We start from the raw sequence: 22,465 nt of genomic DNA, 5'->3' as shown, positions 1-22,465 counted from the left end.
ACGAGAACTGGACATAGTATGCCAGTAAAAGTGGCAACAGTGTCATATACAGAGGTAATATAACCTCCCTACTCCTACTTGAAGTTCCCTGGTTTATACATCCAGGGATTGCAGGAGTCCTTTTGGTCACAGCATCACACTCAGAGCTCATGTTCAGTTGATTATCCACCAGGGCCCCCCAAGACTTTTTCAGAGGGTCACTGCTTCCCAGGATAGAGCCCCCTATCCTATAAGCATGGCCACATTCTTTGCTCCTAGATGTGTGACATTACAGGGAAAATGATGAAGGGGGTCCACTCCCCTGAGATACTAGCCTCCATTAAAAGCCAACACACAAGGCAAGATGTAAAATAAATAAAGGACACATGCACACAAAGAAAGGCAAGTGTAGGTCAATTCTCTGTTGTCAAGCCTGTGCCTGCCTGTGGTTTTCTCAGGATCCCTGTGTGTCTAGGCAACTAATCAAAGGCCACCGTCTCTTTCCCACTCACCTCTTACCTTCCTCTTGGTGCCACAAGCACAGCCTTTCCAGGAAAAATATTTCACGTGACGGCTTACCAAAAACACATTGAAACAAACAAACAAAAAGCAGCTGTGCATATTCTGGCTGTGTTTCAGGTGACTTACAGAAACTTTCCAAATACACCTCAGCTATATCAGAGAGAGGGTTCCCTGTGACACCCACACACTGCCCCAACTAACTGCTTAAACCCAGAAGGGCTCCTTCCTATACAATTTGGGAAGTTATCCGAAGCAGGATGCATACCTTACTTCCTGTTCTTCTGAGAGTCCCCTTGTGGGAATGGGTAATACTACCGTTGGTAAGCTCTCGCTCTAACTGTGGAAATCCAATACCCGTGCCCTAGGTTTAATAACGGTGGTTTGAGCTACAATTCAAAATAATGATCACTGAACAAAGAACCATGATTTGCTTTTAAGTTTCATTACTCATGGATAAATACCACATCCTGAATTCTCCATTGCACTAAGACCACTTCACATCACTGTAGCAGAAAATTATGCCCACTTTCCAGCTCATTTAGACTACCCTTCGATTGCCAGGGTAGTGAAAAGAGGCTGTAACACAAGTGGAAATCATGTCCTGTGAGTCTTTCCTATACTCCTGTTACACGTCTCTTTCTCTGGAGGGATATATAAAGATTCAGCTCAAGCTTCAGGATAACATGCTGACAGGATGCATTCACCAGCCTGTGGCAGTGACTTAAAGCTGCAATTTAGCCAATCAGCTACAAGGCCAATTCTTTATAATATTACTAGCACCCCTTGCTGCAGTTATTCAGGACCCCATGTGTTCTGTGAGTCCACTGCTGCAGAACTTGCTGTAGAATCGACCGCCTGCTGAGAAATTGTGCTCCAGAATCTAAACGTCCATTTAAATAAACATAACTATGTTTCTTATGGTCAGGTAGAAAATCTTGGACGCACGAACAAAGTATAAGCTCATGCCTGAATCTGCAGATAGGCTGAAACAATAGCTCTGAGAGGGGTGACATGATCACATTAATCTCAAAGGGGGTATTAACTCTGAAATCAAAAAAATAATAACCTGTCACCACTGTGAACGAACCTCACTGCTGATTATTTTTAGCAGAAATATCCTACTTTTCTGTCTATCTCACAATCCCTAAATCCTTTCCACACCTCCGTAGGTGCCAAAAGCCACAACTGCTCCCAATCCATCTGCCGAAAGCTCCAGCATCACCTCTGACAACTGACATGATGCAGTGAGGCACTGACAGTAGACAAGTTTGCCGCAAATTCAAAACCTGAAAATATGAGGATAGCATAAATGAAATGGAATTTAATATTATAGTAAATAACACAAGGGCTACTATCCTGTACTACCGTTTTCATTTTTAATTAATTAAAATCCTCCTTTTTAAAGTGCAAATGATGCTGGTGCAGAACTTCCAATCTGCAGCACCACACAGAGTGCTGTAGAATCCAGAATGCTAGCTATGGAGTTCACAAGGTCTTTTTTAGATTTAAAGCGACAGGATGCCACAAACTCCATCTCCCCACCATGTTTGGAGGACTGTGAATGAGCAGCTCATAGAGTAACTCAGCTCTAGAGGATATAAACTTAACATGCAACACACAGGCTGAGATGTTCAAAACTGACTAGGCAGTTTAGTCACACAACTCACGTTAATTTCAGTGGGGGTTGTGTGGCTCAATTCCCCTGTTGGCATTGAAAATCAAATCCACAGGTTGCAAAATTTGTATTGTCAGTAATGGCTACTGATTTATGGACATTGGACTCTCTGGGCCAAGTTCTCCTCTTGCTGACAAATAAGAAGTAACTCCATTGAAGTTAATGACCAAGTCCCCATCTGGAGAAAACTGCCATAACGCCATTGACTTCAACAGAGTTACTTCTAATTTGCATGAGGGTAAATGAGAGAAGAATCTGGCCCACTGTGTCCACAAATCAATGGATGCTACCAAACATGTAGATGGATGATCCAGCTCAAATCGGTTACACCAGTGCAAAAGTGGAGTGAAGTCAAAATCAGGCCCTCTGTCTTTTGTACAGGTCTAAGACGTTATACATTGTTGTTGCTTCAACCTAAAATCAATGTTCCAACCATGACAGAGGTGGACCTATGCAAGAAGCACGGCTCTTGGATTTATGCACAACATGAAAGTGTAAGAACACCAAGTGCCTACTCCACAGACAACCCATACACATCTGCTTAGCAGTCTACCTACAATCCAGTCCCTTTAATGGGGCTCACATTATACATTTACTGCAGCTTCATGCTGCACCACGCCTGCTCTTGTGTCATCTCCACAGCGGCAGTTCTGTTAATTGAGACCAGCTGCTTCAATTCCGAATTATTCTCTCCAGAAATATTGATAGTATTACGCTATGATTAGAAAGCACTTTACCAAATGCCTCTCAATTCTGCAAAGCTCAGATGAGGAGCAGCTGTGGGGAGAAGGGCCAGTTCCCTGAATGTACAAAACACACACAGAAAAAAGGGCTAGCTGAAAAAATACTGGAGAGAGAAAAGCTCTAAGAAGCAGATACAGACAGAACAACAATGGCAGTCCTCTGCAGGAGAGAGCTGCATGCTGTGTGGGCCACTGGTGCTTATTTTAGATGCTGAAGGGCAGACTTCTTCCTTATGCTCTAGGGTAAATGGCCACAGTTCTGCATCCTCAATACTGCAGGTGGAAATGTTTATCAAATCCATTTCAGAGGTAGACTAAGGAAGGTTCATGGATCTGGGCCTTGGTTTGGGAGAGTGACTGTGGAGAATGCAACATTTGGATCCACTGACTGAGGTGAGTGGCCCATTGGCAGAGAGAGCTACGGCCTGCCATTGGGACTGAGGAGCCAGAGGGAGCATTTGCAGGATGGGACTGGCAGCATATAGCCACACACTATCTGACCCCACCTTGGGCTTCTTCCCTGTAGCTGCTGACTCTGCCCTGTAGGCTCTCAGCCAGTTCTTCTGAAGAACTGAGGATTAAAATAGCTAATAGTCCTCCCCAACTTAATTTAAGAGAACCAAAGCCTCGTCTCTGACTGTCAGACATAGAGCAATCCTGAAAAGACATTTGGTCACTACATTTATGTAATAAATGAGATACCCACTCCACTTCCATATGCTATCGCAGCCTATTGAGTATGCAGTGGAGAGCCCTAGCAAGAGAAAGTTTTGTGGGCAGTGATGTGAAAGGTTCAGCAGGAAATCACAATACATGGTGTCCTGCAGAGAAGAATTTTGCAGAATTGCACAGGGAATGTGACACTCTTCAGCACTTATCCCTGGAAACAAGGGCCACCAATGCATTACTCCAGTTTTACACATAACTGGAGTAACACAACAGTGAATCAGCTCAAAACAAAGGGATCACTTTGCAATGCTAGAAGTTCTGCTTTGCCCCCCCTCAACGAAATATCAATGAGACAAATAACATCTTTGATATAAGACACTGCACATTAAAAGGGTCTCACAATTAACATAAAAATCATGTTAAATAAATTCCTTATCTGTGTTACTAATTAATCAAAGTATTAAAAGTCTAGTTTAATGTTTGCCAGGTATGCAGTTTATTTACTTTTTCATTTTACTCCCCTTAGAAAACGAAACTAGACTGGGCAGTTGCCCTTTAAGTTCTAGTTTTGTTGCCAGTCTATTTCAGTTCCTGGATTTTGTGGACTAGCACATGGCCATTTGAGTTCCCAGTGCTGAAGGTGGTTGAGGAAAATATATCACTGAAATTCCAAAAAACAAAGGCTGAAAATATTTCCATTCACTTGAAGAAATGCTGACCCCCTTTTTCTGTTAAATCTAAAGTTTGGACCTAAAATTAGCAGCGTGTTCTTTCAATCCCCAATTTTCCTTCTATTCCCAGTGAGGTTGTTGTACCTACTAGTACTGGAAAATAGCTACTATACATAAGCGCACACACAACGAAACTCCTCACAGTGACAATAGTGAAAAGACTTGTGTCTTCCACTAATGTGGAATGTGCCATATGTGGTCAACAATGGGCTGCAAACTGCCCATACATTGGCCAAATTCACTGCTGTCTTAAACCGTGCAATTCTGTTGATTCCACTCATGTCAGGGCTGTATTTGGCCCTGCTGTTCATCAAATCAGACAAACAAAACAGCAGGTTCTCCTGGTAATTAAACTCATTGGGCTAGATCCTTATATGGTTTAAAATGTCATGGCTCCAATGATATCAATGGAACTATACCAGTTTACACCAGACGAGGATCTGGTGCATTAGATCAAAGAGCAGAATGAAACCATACCACAGAACAGCAGCAAGAACACGCACATAACAGAATAGATGTCCTCACCAATCTCCAAGAGTAACAGGCATCACACACCATCTGGTGGAACTTAGAACCCCAACACATGCATCTGCCATAGCCCAGCAGTAACAGCACTGAGGCTGGCCGTTAATTTTGCTCTTAATTAAAGCACATGCATACTCCTTCTCTTTAATTCCAGCCGCCCCCACCCCTGAATTATTATTATTATTATTATTATGCACAGCACAGTCCTAGAACTGACAGGGATGTTTGTTAAACATAATTAAAGATATTAATTTTGCATGGAACAGAAGCCACAGAGCCAAGAACTATGCTTCCCCCCCCTCAAATCTCCCATTAGAAAATTACCTTCATTAGCACCGACTCGCTGAGCTTCTCTCTGTTGACAATTTTTATCGCAACCTTTTGACATGTTACACAGTGAACCCCCAACTTCACAAGCCCTGTAGGAGAAACAGAGAGATAGAGAGAGAAAGATGGTTAGAGACATCCCCTGTTAAGCTCTTTGCTGGTAGCATCTTACATGGCAGTTTGGCTATTTATATGCAAATGTTTTTCCATTAGTCCTTCTTACTCCCAGGAAAAAAAAACCCTGTGAATAATGAATAAACTGCAGAAGATCCTGCAGCACTAAGACTTAACCCATGTCTACACTAGGAACGCTTTGAGAGTACAGCTATATCAGTGTACTATACTGGCAAAGCACTTCTAATGCAGACGTAGCTTATACCAGTAAAACTGAGCTTTTGACAGTATTGTTTATTCTGGCCCCCACTAAGACAAATGAGCTATACTGGCTCAAGAGCAGCTCTTCCCATATAACTGTGTCTACAGAGGGGGCTTTTGCCAGCACAGCTATATCCATCGGGGATCATACCTCTTCACTCCACTGATTAATGGAGCTGTGCTGGCAAAATTCCATAGTGCAGACCTGGCCTAAGATCACTTCCAAATTCTCCCAGTGCTGCCACAATTAATGGGGCTGTCATCTTTCTATTTCAGTCTCTCCTGCCGGACAAATGGACATCATGATGCAATGTTATCACAGCATGCAAAAGCATCAACATGTTCTGATGCAATGTTGAAACCCACTGATGGTTTCCTGTCCCAAAATAATTTTCAGGGCAGTTATATGGTCATACATGCAACAGAATGAGGGAATCCTTCTCCGACCATTTATCTAGATGATACCACAACATTTGGGACAGAGACAAACCTAAACGAATAAAAATAAAACCAACCAGTAACTGCCACTAGGGGTATCAATAGCTATTACAGACTATAGGTCAAATTCTTCTCTCATTTACAATAGTGTAAATCTGGAGTAACTCCAATGAGATCGCTCAGTTTACACTAGTGTTAGACTAGCATCTGTCCCTTTACCTTTCAACTTCCCTTCCATAAAGTACGGTTCTGCTCTGAAGGGTAGCAACATAAAAATGACACCTTCTTACTCAACAGATCTACTTCCTGTGTGTATTCAGTCAGATCTGCTTGCCTTTAGTGACTAAAATAAGTTTTTGCTGCTTTTTACTCCCATCAGCACTGCAGAGCCAACACAGCTGCAGGAGAGTATGTTGGATTCTATTACTTCTTGTGCATCATCAACAGAACTGTCTATTAAGTTTGAATCAGTGAGACCTGTGCAACCAATGGCACTGCACAAAATGGTAAAAATCCTGCTTAATTCTCAGAGCCCAGACTGGTGTTTAGAGTTAGGAGGAAAAAATCCATCTTTTTTACTTATAAGCTGAATATAGTGGATTTGGATCCTTGAGAGACAACGAACATTGGGAGGCCTTTTCACATGACAAACCACACATCCAGATGGACTCATATGAGCCTGTGTCTCAGAAAGATCTGGCCCCAGTGGAGTGAATGGGGGTTCTACCACTAAATCCAATGGTTTGTCCTCAGATGTATGCCTACTTTTTACATCACTGTAAACCATCCTTTGGAAACTGTGAAAATACCCTTATTTATGCCCAGGAAATGAATCCCACCCGCCTTTCTAGCTCCCTCCCTCTTCTGCACTGTGTGCCAGGTTTGTTGGAACTTTCTCTTCGCACACCACACAACCCGTGTTCAAACTCAGCTGGTCAAGTGCCGGCACGGCACAAAGCACTTTTACTCTTCAGCCATAACATAAACAAGTCATAGAAACGAAGAGCTCAGCAATGACAAACCCATTTGAAATTAGGTCCAGCAACAGCCTGCCCACTGCCTTGGGCAACTCCCTGCACCCAGCTGTTCTAGGACCGGACCACGCGCCCACATCTAAATTCAGTCTACTCAATAAATTAACGGCATTGCTGGTGCACAGCTCTCACAGCAGTGCAATGCTACCGTTGCTGCTCCTCCTTGGCTCCACTCCTCTGACTGGACAGCGACTCCTTGGCACTAATCACTTGTGGCTCTGCACAGATTTACTCTTTGTCCATCGCTTTCCCCTGGCCTCCGACGTGAGGCAGAGCTCTGAATGTCTTTTACAAAAAAAAGAAGTGCATCACGTTTGCATCAGCCTTAACTCTTCCCCCCTTGCCCCATACTAAAATACTCTGGCTTAACTTCCAGTTGTATTCTTCGTAGCTGGATTCCCAGCAGCCCCACTGTTGCAATGGTACAGCACTACATGGTTGCACCATGCAGAACGCCGCCTGCGAGAGGACAGTGAAGGTGACAAAAGACTAACCTGAAGCAGTAGTGTTCTCCCCTAAGGTACTATATTGAATTGCTGGTACCTTAGATTGCAGGATCTGAATTCAAATGTGTTAACAATTAAGGATGAGGTGGAGATTACTAATGTGTAACTGGAAAGTCTTGGAGATGTGAGTTCCCTATCTTTATCCCACACATGGGTAAACGTGTGCCACGCATCCAAGTCTGGAGATTCTTTTAGTAAGCAGTGTCTGTTGGCCCACATGTGCACAGTTGCTCTCTTTGTGCTCCAGACAGAGGGCATAAGCGATAGTGCAAGCCGACACCTCTCCATTTCCTCCTCTTACCACGAATCAGGTAAGATCCAAAGCAGAGGGGAAGGTACAAATAGGAACCACGCATCTCAAGAACTTCCAGTTACAGGTAAGCCACCTCCATTTCTTCTTTGAATGTTAGTCCCTGTGTGTAACTGACAAGCAGTATACAGACTGGGGATGGGTGGGTGGGTGCAAGGGACTCCCTGAAAGGGGAGAAATATATATCAGAACGCCACTCATCAGTGTCTCATTGTCCAGTGCCTCTCCCTGGCCACAAACTTGTCAGACAACGTCGAAAGCTCAAGCTTAACCATTGTGTCTACCTCGTTAATAAATGTTAAACACTGAGAAACACTACATGCCTTGTAGAAACCAGACGATGAGCCTGATTGTACTTTCACACTGGTTCTACAATGGGTTAACTTCACTAACTTCAAGGAATTTCTCAAGATTTACATTGGCGTACATTAGGCCTTACATATTTGAGATCACTGGAATTTCTCTCTCCCTCCAAGCCAAATTTAAAAAATACAAATAAAGGAAGGTTGCCCTAGTGCTGCTTGTCTTGTGCCTGACGTGCAGGTAGAGAGAGGACGACATTCTCAAGGGCTCTCAATCCAGCACCTTTCTCCAGCCCCAAATTCGCTTAACTGTGTATATTTGAAAAAGAAAAATTAAACCTTTCCTTTGGATTTTTGCTTGCCAATGTCACATGATGGCTACGAGCAAGAGACACTTTGTGTGTGTGTGGCCTGTTAGTGGCTAATCCACGTAAAGGATAAGAGCCTACTACTGCTAGTAGTTAAGCAAGTTGCTCTTTTAGTTCAAGCAGTAAAGGCTTTGGAGCTGAAAAGTCCCGGCTGCTATCCTTCCTGATAACCCATAGTGGGGAGTTGTTAAACAGAGGTGGATTGTAAGGGAATTTGAACACCTGTGCGCTTCAGATGTTTAGGATGAGCTTCTTCTGCCACACAGTGTGTAATGTGCTAGGTGTGTTATGTTTCCTTCTAGTGGCTAGTCTAAGGGATAAGAACCTAATAATGCAAATCAACTAAAGGAGTTACTCCTGTAGCTGAAGTGATAGAGCAGAGGATCCAGGGTTCCATCCTTCCTAATAGGGCATGGCAGAGGCGTTGTTATAAAAGCCCTGGATCGGTTCCTGTTCGGTTCTTATTCTACAGTAAAATTAGCTAGCTCTTAGGACTCCGAGTTAAAGAAGTTCATTAATTAAAAATTCGTTTGTACAACACTTCTGGAGGTGCAAAGTGGTCCATACAGGTGCAAAGCGGTCCATACATTCTGGCCAGCCACTGGTGCAGCTCCACCAGTGCAATCCCTAAGGTAACAGTATGCTGTAATTTGCACTGGCTCAGCTTATCCAGGATTTAAACAGAGGCAAGGTGCACCTGTGCAAATGATGCCTTTGCCAGTCTACCTTTAGGGTGAGCCAGTGCAGCTATACCAGGGGCAGAAACCCTCAGTGTAGACTAGTGATCAGTGTTTTATTTTAGAGCCCCTGCAGGCAGAGATCACTGGGAATCAAGCAAATGCAAATAAAAGGTTTACATAACAATTCATCTGAACATCCCACCTCCATACTTTGCTCCCTCCTTTCTCACCGCCAAAGGGACTTCCACTTTCTACCCCAGGGTACCCCATGTGTATCAACATCCAGGGTCTACAAAATGGGCTGCTACAGATGAGGATATGATATGCAGACAGTTGACAATTTGTCAGTCTTCCTTGGGCCTCAGCTTCACTAGGAATGAAGCACTCTAATTTCAGGTTGGGGGAGAAGGAAGGGAGTGAGGAGAGCTATCATCACCTTTTCATTTATAATTAAAAGCCAGAAACTGAAAATTCATAAGAGCACATTGCTGTTTTCCACCAAACAGAAAGAAGGAAACCCACCAATGATACAAGGGAAAGGCTGACATGAGAAAAGAAGAGTGAGCGGAAATATCTTTGCCCTTCACGTCCTAATGCTATAGTGTCCTACTGACAAACCTATGGTTAAATCGTAAGCCTAGGGGTGAACTTGAGCTGCTAACCGGAGTTAAAAGCTGAGATGCTATGTCTTCTCTGCTATTCTAACCTGAGTTAGCTGACCCGAATTAAGAACACACTTTCTTTTTCAGTGTACACAAACCCATCTGTATGGGATTTAGTGTAGTCAGCTGTCCCTTGCTGTTCAATCCAGAGCAGGACTTAAGGACAACTTAGGCCTGATAGCCTGACTTCAATGGGAGGTTTGTCTGAGTAACATATCAGTAAGAACCTTCAGATTTGTGCACCTTGCATAGTCATTTATATCAGTACAAAGTGAGTATAAACCCTCACCAGTTCAGAATGATGATTTTTGCACAAGTGTAAATGATGACACAAGGTGCAAGGCAGTGGAAAATAAGGACCCCTGTGTAATGTGTTAACCTAGGAGCCAGTGAACCAGAGAAAAGCACAGGGTCTTTCTGGGGCCATTAGCCCTATTTCTGTCTACTGTGAGAGACACTCCAGGAGTAATAGGGCAGTTATTTTTTCAGTCCTATCCAAACCTTGGCCTCTCCTGAGGATGCCAACAAAAGACAGATTATCTTTTGGGAAGGGTTCAAGTAAAGATCATGAATCAAGAAGTAACGTTGTCCTTTAAATATTGTATTTATGGTACATTCTGTGTTGATGCACATGTGTTCTCCCGTTCTTCCAGTGTTATAGGAAATTTCATGTGTGTTTCATGGTTCTGATTTTTTGAAAAACTATTATGTAAATGAGTGCATTATAAACATAAATAGCAATTTAGTTAAATTATGCCCTACTAATTAGGGGAGATGTGTTCAGATTTCTGCGAACAGAAAATGAATCAATGTTGTATTTGTAAATACTGATAATTGCCTGTAATAGGAAGACGACTGGGTCTTGAACTGCTGAAAAGATTTTAAATAATTTGATTCAAAAAGATGGCCTATAAAATGAACACTGCATACTGTCCATTTCTGGGAATCTAAATTGCTGTGAGCATGGGGGACCAAAGAGCAATCCCCATTTAGGAGCCAATTCTGGGAGCTGTTTTAGAAGCCCGCTCGGTGACCTGTCTGCCCAATTTGTTTTTAATGTTTTTTCTAATTGTTGGGAAATGTCTCAGCCTATACAGGGCATTATTGCACCTTTTAAATCTTTGGTCGAGATAATCAGCTAATGTAAATGAGCATAGCTTCCCCAAAGTCAATAAAGATGCGCCCATTTATATCAGCAAAGACTCCATATGTGCATATTTGTTTTTAATATCATCTAATTTTTTCAGAGCTTTTGGACAGTTTGGTTTATTTAGATCAGCGCCATTATATCCAGTACCAAGTTAGTGGAGAAGAAAGGGACACTTTAAAATATGGCCATATAATACTTTAAGTGCAAGCATTCTTAAAATTAACAAGTTTATTATTAACTGCCAGTAACCATCTCTCTGGTGGCAACTAAGTGGATAAAATGCTTTTTTGTGCTAGATAATTTCTGGCATATGAATCGGCACAAATGCTGTATAGTATATTCAGAGAAGCAACACATAAGCAACTTTAAAGTTCCTGGAAACTCTAAATGAAACGCCAAAGCCCAAGAGCTACTTATGGCCAAAGGGTTGAGCACTTCATGGCTGCTGGAAACAGAGTCAAATTCCAACCCCACCAAAAGCAATGGCAAAACTTAGACATAACTGACCAAAACCAGCATGTCAATACTCAGTTCTTACTCAGGCAAAATTCTGCCTGACTTCAATGGGAGTTTTGTCTGAGTAACATATCAGTAAGAACCTTCAGATTTGTGCAATGTGTCCAGAAAGGAGCAATAGAAATAAAAAGTTCTGGTCATTATTAAATGTTCTGGCGTCTACTTTAGAAAGAGTTATTTGAATGTTGAGAGGCTCCATGCTATTCCATAGCGAGAAGCACCGGTGGTCTTGCTCAAATCCATATGGGACATCTATCAGTATCTCAAAGCTCACACAAAATCTGGCTCAGTTACCATTCTCTGCTTTGGAGAAACCCAAAGACTGGAAAAAGGGACTCAAGGGTTAAAAACAATAATTCAAATTGCTGTAGATAATGAAAATCAGGAAATGCTGACACTAGGATTGCCAGAACAGTGGGTCTGCTCACTGCCCTGCCTAGTCAGCAAAGGCAGCAGCCAGAGAGGCCCTGTCTTGTACCTTATACCTAGCTTGTACATCCTGGGCATGTGGGATGAGAATGAGGGAAGAGAATCAAGAATCAGATCAGATGAATGGACTAAGGGGCCCTGGCTACATTCCAGACAATAGTATCCTGCTCATTTGAATGATCACTTAGGAGTCTGTCCAGACTAAAGATATTGCTCTTGTTTTAATTTAATAAATTAATAAACTAATTGCAAATGCTAATCTAGATACTCCAGGACACAGATGTTTGTGGTTTACCTCAGGGCTCAGCCTAGCACTGGCAATGAATTAGTCTGAGTTAAAACTAGAGCAAAAACTACATTAGTCATACCCCAGTTAGTCCTATTTTCACAGGGGCCTCAATATGGCTCTGAAAGTCTGCATGTGTATGTGTGTAATCACCTGTGTATGCACTTTTCAGCACTAAAACCTGTGCATATAAATGACAGAATTTACATACTCATATAAACTGGGATTTGCGTTTGTAAATCCTATCAGATGTTCCTGACTAAAAAGTACACACACAGGTATTTACACAGATCTGCATGCCCCAAAACAGAGCACTTCTGACAATGAAGTCCTAAAAGCAGCAAACAAAACTATTCACACACAGAAGAAGCTGGGGAAAATGTTTATAAAATGTGAGATTTCTACCCCTCACAACAAATATCTTTGGGGTTAAATCAACTCAGTTACACCAGATGGCAACACTGACTTCAATGGAGTCACGCAGGATTTACACTGATGTAACAGGGATTAGAATTTGGCCCTCAGCGACTCAATTTCCACAGCTGTAAAATAAGGATAATACTTACTTACCTACCTTACAAGGATTTTAGGGGGATTAATTGATTAATCCTTATGAAGAACTTTGAAAAAAATCTAAAGCCCTGTGTAAATTCTAAGTATTATTACTAGCAAAACTGCATCTAAAATACAATTCTGAAAAGAAATATCTATTTCATTTCTTGTTAGCAGCTCCTATTTCATTCACCATGTTTTTCTGGTCCGTAACTTTATGGTTCTTCACAGTACGTTTCCTACTTTCATAGCTGCATTTGCAATAAGTTTGTGTCAGAGCATCTTGCTTATGGAAATCAATAATTGTCCTTAATTACTCGGTCCCCTCATTGAGCAGATGTTTATTTTTCTATAGCAATTGTTATCTCTAATTATTGTCTTTAAAATAAACACAGTCTTATATCAAGTGACATACAAATTATATGGTGTCAGTTTATAACTGGAAGTGGGGGGTGTGGTGGTTTAATCTATAAATCTAAACAGATGTGGATGGAGGTACCGTGCCCTGTAATGAAGTAATTTGACCATGAGCTGTTCTACAAAGATTCCAGGGCTGGAAGGCTGTTCTAAGGAGCCTGTGCAATAACTGCTTCTAAATTGAATAAACTGTAATTACAGTAGAAGTAAAGCCAGCGTTCAAATTTTCAGCATGAGCATGGAGGGAGCAGCTCATCAGTGCCAGGATTCTCACTTCCTGGCTCAGAACACAATGGGGAGGCATACATCAAATCACGACAACCTGGATTCACTCTCTTAGGGCTCAGAGCCGGGGGTGGGCGGGGAGAACACACATTAGTTCACCAGTGCTAGGTTTCACACTGTGTGCCGTGGAGATGATGGTGGGATCATCCTCCGAGCAATGCAGGATCAAGACACAGAACTGAGATCAGCTCGAGTGATTTTTATCTTGGTCTCTTGCTTACAATGTTTTGCATAGCAGTACTTCTTGCAAACTCTTTGTGTCAGCTGCACGGAGTAGAGAACGCGACTGAGGCATTCCTTTGACATGCTGCCTTCCTCGACTTACTACACACATGCACATGTCCAAAGTCTCCCCTGGGAAACCAGAGCCGAAACCTCAATGGAAACATTGGTGCCACCATTATTAAAATGCTTTTGTTTCACCAGGTGGAGAAAAAAAAAGCCAACCTAAACAAGTTGAAGTTTCTTGGGATTTTTCAACAGCTCGTGACTTCCTACCAGCTGGGCTTTTATCTCAGAGCAGCTCTCCATTCCCTCACAAAACACTTGGGGAACTACACTTTGCTGCCACTGGAGAGGCACAGGTGGCAGCTCCAGAAGACACGTGTGAAAACGCCCAGGCAAAGCTCCTCATGGACTAGAGGAGAGGACAGTGGCTTCATTTTTTAATTAAACAGATATAACAACATTACAGAGCTCTTCATGGCTGCAATAGTGAAAACTGCCTTCTTCACAGCTCTGGATGAGCCCTGGGAAAATTCTGCCTCTGACCCCAATCTGCCAGCCCCAGAAGCTGAGAATCTGTGCTCCTCCTTGAGGAAACCTCCTTGAGATCAAAGTCCACCTTCAGAGCTCATTAATCCATTACCAGTAGGTGCCAGAGGGCAGCTATTCTCAAGCACAAGGGAAAGTGGTACGAGGTACAGAAGAGCCCTGACTGTCTATCCCTCATAAGATAACTTTTAAAAAACATGTCAGTGTAATTAGGTAGCATCTGGGTAATAAGCCATGTTGTCCTACCTTGGTCTAGTGATCCACTGAGGAGGATTGATGCTCTAACACAGTGGTTGTCAACCAGGGGCCCGGGGCCACAAGCAGGTTTCAGGGGGGCTGTCAAGCAGGGCTGGTATTAGACTTGCTGGGGCCCAGGGCAGAAAGCCAAAGCCCCACCGCATGGGGCTGAAGCACAGGGCCGATTGCCCTGCCACCCGGCGCTGAAGCCTGAGTAGCTTAGCTTCACGGGGCCCCCTCTGGCATGGGGCCCAGGCAATTGCCATTCTTGCTACCCCCTAATGCCAGCCCCGGCTTTTATATGCAGAAAAATAGTTGTTCTAGCATGGTTAGCATGGACCGGGGATCCAGATCCTAAATCTAGGCCTGATCCAGCACCCACTCATGTCAATGGAAAGCCTCCCACTGCTGTCAGTGGGCTTTGGCGCAAACACCTGTTGAGAACACCACAGTGTGGTCCCCCAGTTACTGGCAGGAGACCTGGCCAAAGAAGAGAGAACTCAGCTATTTGTCTTATTTGTATGATTATGATTAATGTGTCTTTCCAGACTCACCTATCTTCCATCCACACTTTGTCCCTTTTTACCCTGTGCTCTTGAGCATAAGGGAGTAGGTGTGTCAAGGAGACTGAGGCTTACTATTGGTCTGTGTGGATGATTACATCTAGCGCTCAACGTAACTCAGTACTACCCATCATATTAGCTGCAGCTTAGTTGAACGGACAATTTAAGGGCCATGCTTGGGACAAAGAGGTGAGATGCACCAGGTTTACCTGGTAGGAGCAAGCTGGGAACCCTTCAGCATCCCAGTAGCCTGTAATAATATATGCAGGTGTTTTAGTCCATTAGCAGATATTCCTTTAAAAGGATTTCCCCAACCAGTGGGGTTTATGTAATCAGTGTAGGAAACCTTCACAGGTAATTATCTAACAAGTTCATCTCATTGTCAATTTCACCAGCCTTCCAGGTTCAATTGCAGCACAGAGGGAAAGCCTGGGCTTTAGGGTGGGATGAGTTTGAAAAAATAAGAGAAGTGCTTGATCATCATCCATTTCCCATCTTCAGTCTCAGGATCCCAAGTTCCTAGAGAGCAAAAAGCTGCCAGTAATGGATGTGACCAGGTACACTGCAAACAAGGTCTGAAAATTATCTATTTCCCATCTCAAATTTTCAAGGGCCCTCATCTTTCCAACCACAACTAGCTGGGCAATTTAAGAGTATAATATTTATTATATGCATCAAGCATAAGGCTCAAACCTCATGATTCAATGTCATCACACACAGATGTAATATTACGTTATCTCAGGGTCCCAGGACAAAGAGGTTGCAATCTAAAAGAGAACCCTATCAAAGTTTCTAGGCTGAGCTCTTTTTTTTTTTAAAGAAAGGCCTAAAGTTCGGCCCCCAAACCCTTATTTAGACCATATTTAGCCACCAGTGACTGCAGCATCCCTCCTCAAATCCCACCTCTTTTAAAAGGGACTTATAGTCTGTAGTCACTTTCACACTAAATAAATACATACAATAAATAAAAATGAAAGTATAGCACATACACAGAAGTGACAGCCATGTGACGTACTGAGGAACCACATAATATATTGCAAAGTCATATGATACATTTATTTACCATGAACCTTTGATCACTTCACATGCCCTTTACCCATTAATCTGACTCCACTTGGATTTAGCATTCTGAAGCCATGAGCAACTTCCAACAGCTGGATTTTCCCCCCTCCCCCCAAATTACCCCTTCCTGAGGCCTAGAATTGCCAAGATTCAATCTTGCACAAGTGACTGTTTTTTCCATACCTAAAAATGTCATCACTTTAATGGCTAATACCTTGTGGCTCTATAGAGCTGGAAACAGGAGGATGATTACCAGCTTCCCTAAGGGACCTGACACCTCTTCTTACGTTAAATTGGCCAGAGAGATCAGCCTTTACAAGTGTGACATTTTTGAGATATAGAAAAGTTACTCTGGGTGATTTTTAGACATTTAGAGAGGTTCCTCCGAGTCCTACACAGCTGAACTCACAGTAACTAAGGCATCTGGGTTTATCGGCGGAAGGCGAAAAGAAATAATCCCAATGCAATTTTGAAAACTCTCCAAAATCTTACTAAAACTACATATGTGGTATATAAATAATACATGAAGGCATAGGTTGATCATCATTCGAGATAACCTGAATAATTCAGTTGTGGCTCGGCCACTTGTGAGCAATGCACCCATCTCAAACTCAAACCAATAAACCCTTTATAGCACATTCGGCCTAGGTGTTATGACAATACAAATAAATAATGATGGTAACCCCCTAAGACTATAAATTAAATAGCACAATGTAAGGAAAATCTTTACTATCACAGCCCTCTAGACACAAGTATTAGTTGCCTCAGTGACTGCATCATTATATTGTCTTTTCCTCATTCTTCCCATTTCTGACTGCTCCCTGTATTGTTATCTCCTCCTTTTCTTGACTTGTCTTAGGTTGAAAGCTCTGTGGGGAAAGAGAATCTGCCTTTATTTGTTTTCTGGGGCACCATGTAATCATATGGCTGTGTAATAAAATAATAATAATAATAGAAAATACCAGACTTTGCCTCTGACTCAGTTTGGGACCTTGAGAAAGTCATTTAATTTTTCTGTTCCTCAGTTTCCCACCTGTAAAACTGGGATAGCAATATTTGTCTATCACAGAATGTTATGAGACATAATTAGGGTCTGACTCCTGTTCTCACTGAAGACTACAGGAGATACAGTGTTTGCTTCAGTGGGATCAAGAGTTGGGCTTCATGTTTGTAAAGTTTACAGTGCTGTGTCAGTGCAAAGTATTGTTGTGTAAAGTATTTACAATGAGATGCACAATCAGTACAGCCCCAATTCAGTAAGGTACTTAATTGACTTCAAGGGAGCTACTCACATGTTTAAAGTTAGGCACGTGCCTAGGTAACTTGGTCAATCAATGCCAAATCAGGAAGGGAGTAGGAAAGAAAAAAACCTGGGATTAAAACAGAACTGGCTCTTTAATGTACGTTCTACTTTCACTTTAGTTCATTCTAAGATTCCACAACCTGGAGAGTTTTCTTTAAATACAGCTGCGGATACAACCTAGAGTTAGTTAAACCCAGAACAAATTCAAACTTACCATTCACTTTGTAGTCACAAAACCAGTGAGATCTCCCACTCCCTTTCAACCCTTCAACAAGTGAAGATTTTTAAATTCCAATTTAATTAATATCATAACAAGGATGGCATTCCCCAAAATTGGAAATCTCTTGAGGTAGGAGAGGAGGTTTGGTACTGAAGACCCCTATAAAAAAGCCAGAGGATGCACTCTTCACAAAATGAGGCTGGCCACTTAACACTTCATCTGAAGAGCTCACTGCTGATATAGCCTGCTGTGCCTTCCTGACTTCTCTCAATCCCCAACCGATAGATCTTTAACAGGATTTGCACCGACTGCAGATACGCTGCTCTTTAGTAATGACCCAGGAGAAAATGTGGATACGCTGCACCTATGCTATGAACAAAATGCCAAGTACCAGAAGCTGACTCAGCGCATCCAACTTTGCTGGGTTTCTGAATCGACACCTGGGTGTCAATGAGGTGTGGGGTTTGACTCCAAAGCCTAGTTAGGTGCCCAATCCATCTCCCACAGAATTCACTGGAAAGATTCCCATAGACTTTAAATGGGAGTTGGATTGGGCCCTTTATCAGTACTAGACAGGAACCTGTGCCCCTCTGTCATGGAAGGAAGGTTACAAAGTAGAGAATGGCCTCGATCAAAGCCCTGGATCCAAGCAGCTTCCCTGATCTTTGGGGAAATTTGGAACCAAATCCACACTCTACAGCTGAGGCCATCTGTTTCTAACTGGGATTGTTCTGCATCAAGAAGGAAAAAGTCACTTTATCAATGCAAGGAACAATCATTAAAGGCAGCGGGCTTATCTACAACTCTAGTTCTTCCCCTATAAAAAAATCAATACTAATAACAAGACAGTAGTGATGAGAGCCCTGGGCCTGATTCTCCTCTCACTGACAACAGTTTTATATTTGTGTCATTCCACTGACTTATGTGAAGTTACTCCTGATTTGTACTGACGTATGTGAGAGGAGAATCAGGCACAGGGCTGGATTAAGGCAATCCAAGGCCTAAAGCTCACCTATGCATGGGCCCCCACATAGTTCCCTCTTAGTAGCCCTACCCCTATGCTATGATCCATTCCCTATTTGGAGTAACAACAGCCGGGGTCTCCTTCCTCTCCCAGAGAGGCAGGGAAAACTGCATGGGGCCCTCTTCATTTTCCTCAGGAGCAATAGGAGTCCCTTCTCCATACATAGAGATGCCTCCAGTATTTTCCCCAAATAAGAAGCCAAAGTGTGTCTGCTTAAATGGTAGGTCAAGCCCAATGCACTGTTCTCCTGCCATACAGAGTCCTCCTCTGGACTGGTGATGCCAGGGTCCCCAAGAGTAGTTAACATCCCACTGAGATGAATGGACAGTTCAGACCCCTCAGAGTCAGGCAACCATCACTGTATCAGTTACATCTGGTTCATATTTACAAGTGTTTGTTTGCAACCATGAAGCCAAGAAACATATATATATATTTTAAATGAATCCTGAGATTCTGATGCAATCACATCATTCGGGGAGCTAGAGCCGTAGGCACCGGCCTATAGGGTCTTAATCCGGCCCTGATCAGGCCCACTGATCTTTAAATGCCTTACGTCCTCCCTGCTCCTCTCTGGCAGACTGAATTAATTATACGGAACCAGGTTGTGAGGCTAGAGCCCCCATGACACAGTTGTAAAAGATGGTTTTTCTCATCCCATGGGACTCTTCTCTGTACAAAGAGCAGGAAAGCCAAAATATGGAGTTCTCACAATTCACAAAATATGGAGTTCTCACAAAATATGGAGTTCTCTCAAGATCACAGACCAAAAAATAATACAATAGCTCTGACTTGGGGAGAAGAAAGAACTGAAACCCCAAATCCAGTTTACAAAAGGAAAGCTACCAAAAAAGGATTAAAGGTCAAAACAGTCAGACTATTCTCATTTGAATGAACAGCAAAAACAGACATATCACCCACTCCCGCAGCTTCCAAATGTACTGTTTTTAATTTGGGAGTAATGGTTTGGGTCACGGAATGGAAGACATCTGTCGCTGTCCAGGCTGAGAAGAACAAAAGCTGCCAGCTCAGGTTTTACAAACTGCACCGCTCCTGGCTCACTGTGTTCCTTATACAGAGAGCAGGAGGTCAGCTTCAGTATACCTTTAGAGCAGAAAAGGCCCCAACTCCTCATTATTTTAAGGCAGTGCTTATGAAATGCAATATATTATCATCTCCAGAGCCAGATCAGCTGTGCCTGCAAAACTAGAAAAAGAATTTCAATTTCCTTTCAGAAGAAAAATGTTTGCACACACACACACAGTCGCAGAGACTACTGGCTTTTAAACCACAGCACAGGAGCGTGAAGCAATGCTATCAAAATGTACCTTGGCAGCATGTCCCCATTCCAGTTTTTCCCTGCAGGAATCACTTACTGGAGGGAGTGTGGGCTGTGGGAGATCTCACAGCTAGCCTCATCTCCACCTCTCCCAGCAGGGCTCTTTGGAAAGGTTGGTATAGGAGAGTTCTCAGGGCCTGATCCAAAGCCCACTACAGTCAGTGGAAAGCTTCTCATTAATAGAAAAGGAGTACTTGTGGCACCTTAGAGACTAATCAATTTATTTGAGCATAAGCTTTCGTGAGCTACAGCTCACTTCATCGGATGCATCCGATGAAGTGAGCTGTAGCTCACGAAAGCTTATGCTCAAATAAATTCGTTAGTCTCTAAGGTGCCACAAGTCCTCCTTTTCTTTTTGAGAATACAGACTAACACGGCTGCTACTCTGAAACTTCTCATTAACGTCAGTGGACTGTGGATCAGCTTCTCTGTCAAGAACTCACAGTTACCCACACCCTGCTTGCCCTAAGAGGTGTTACTGGAGGGAATGAGACCGAAGTGTTGATTGCAGAGGTGCTCACAGCTATACCAGTCCCAGCTGTTCCCAACAGCGGTCAATGCAGATAGCCCCCAGTAAGTGTTAACTATTAGCAAGAAATCTGCATTTTTATTCGTGAACCTATAGGGCATTTAAGTTAAAATCTGCAGCATTCCCTCATAGAGGGCGGGATTCTGCTCTACACTGAACTCTGTATAACACTCTGACACAGACAATGCATTGGGCTGCCCTAAGCAACCCTGTGCTAACCTCTTCACAAATGCTAGTGCAGGGGTAGGGGGCACTACTACGGACCAGAGAGAATCCTCTTTGTCAGATGCCTGGCTGGTACATTTTGCTCTCATGTTCAGGGTCAAACTGACCATCAGATTTGGGGTGGGGAAGGAATATTTCCCAAGGTCAGACTGGCAGGGACCTTGTGGGGTTTATGCCTTCCTCTGCAGCCTGGGGTGCAGATCGCCTGCTGGGATCATCTGGGTATAACCACCTAATCAACTCCCTGCAACTGCAGGGGCCTTGGGCACTGGTGCACCTCGGTCCCTCCTGTTCTCTGTTGTGGCACACAACAGTTGAGTCTTCTGAGGACTGAAATGTTTTCCTCTAACTGAAGTTGTCAGGGTATCTGGATGAAATTTAATGTTCTGTGATATACTGGAGGTCAGACTAGATGATATAATGGTCCCTTCTGGGCCTGAGCTCTATGAAGTAGGTCAGTGGCAGAGCCAGAAACAGAAGCCAGATCTCCAGAGTCCTAGTCCAGTGCTCTGCCCACTAGATCATGCTGCCTCTCAATGAAATGGAGAGGGCTGCACAAGTGAGAGACCTTAGTGAATGAGGACGCTTGTGCCCTGTGCTCCTTAACAACGGCATGGCTTCTAGCCTATCTCCAGCATAGATTCCAGCTGCAGAAGGACCCGTGCCAGATTTTGTGGGGACCATTTTTACTTGTTGATGTATACCTTTGTGTATACATGACCTCACCAGCCACCTCCTGCCTGTGACATCTCTGCTTTGCAGGCAGTGGCATTTTCCTCCTTCCCCTTCACTCGTCTGCAAGCCTCTGCAGGCTCTGGGAGACAGGCGGAGTCGGGGGGGGGGACGCGCGCGGGGGGGGGGAACACAAGGAAATTCAATTTATTTCTCAGATTAGGTTTGTCTAAACTGAGGCTGGCCACAGCTGCAGCCAAAAGGGAAGGACTGGGATAGAGGGCATTGGGGTCCGCTCTAGTCAGATTAAAGGGAATTAAGACATGACCACAGACAGGCATGACGATGATGTACCAAATGTAAGGTGAAATTCGCTCCAGCTCAGGGAGCCAACATGAGGCCCTATGCAGCCTCTAAGCACTATGTAAGGCTGGGATTTTTAAAGGAGCCTAAGAGAGTTAGGCAATTATGTCCCGTTTGGGCACCTAAATTCCTTAGGCTCCCTTTGAAAATCCCACCCTAAATCCCTTACTCAGGTTAAAAGAAAAGGAGTACTTGTGGCACCTTAGAGATTAACCAATTTATTTGAGCATAAGCTTTCGTGAGCTACAGCTCACTTCATCGGATGCCTACTGTGGAAAGTACAGAAGACGTTTTTATACACACAAACCATGAAAAAATGGGTGATTATCACTACAAAAGGTTTTCTCTCCCCCCCACCCCACTCTCCTGCTGGTAACAGCTTATGTAAAGTGATCACTCTCCTTACAATTTTCAGAGTAACAGCCGTGTTAGTCTGTATTCGCAAAAAGAAAAGGAGTACTTGAGGCACCTTAGAGACTAACCAATCTATTTGAGCATAAGCTTTCGTGAGCTACAGCTCACTTCATCGAATGCATACTGTGGAAAGTACAGAAGATCTTTTTATACACACAAACCATGAAAAAATGGGTGTTTACCACTACAAAAGGTTTTCTGCTTTGGTGTGAATTAGCAATGGGGCTAGGGCAATACTTCAAGAAGCTTTTCTAGACAAAAT

General features: G+C 43.2%; 1 protein-coding gene across 4 annotated transcripts in view; it reads right to left on the bottom strand.

Annotated features, from left to right (window-relative positions):
- The window catches only part of BRSK2 (BR serine/threonine kinase 2), a 425,109-nt gene that overhangs the window by 202,855 nt on the left and 199,789 nt on the right, over positions 1 to 22,465 (bottom strand). For all 4 annotated transcript variants that reach the window (XM_077820019.1, XM_077820020.1, XM_077820021.1 and 1 more), the window contains exon 2: positions 5,169 to 5,263. In XM_077820019.1, the coding sequence (XP_077676145.1) occupies positions 5,169 to 5,263 (95 nt within the window). The remainder of the gene's footprint in view (positions 1 to 5,168; positions 5,264 to 22,465) is intronic.

Source organism: Eretmochelys imbricata, chromosome 6, assembly GCF_965152235.1.
Source record: "Eretmochelys imbricata isolate rEreImb1 chromosome 6, rEreImb1.hap1, whole genome shotgun sequence".
In the NCBI taxonomy this organism is placed as follows: Eukaryota; Metazoa; Chordata; order Testudines; family Cheloniidae; genus Eretmochelys; species Eretmochelys imbricata.
The sequence above is the reverse complement of the archived record's forward strand: the minus strand, read 5'-3'. Positions and strand labels throughout refer to the sequence as shown.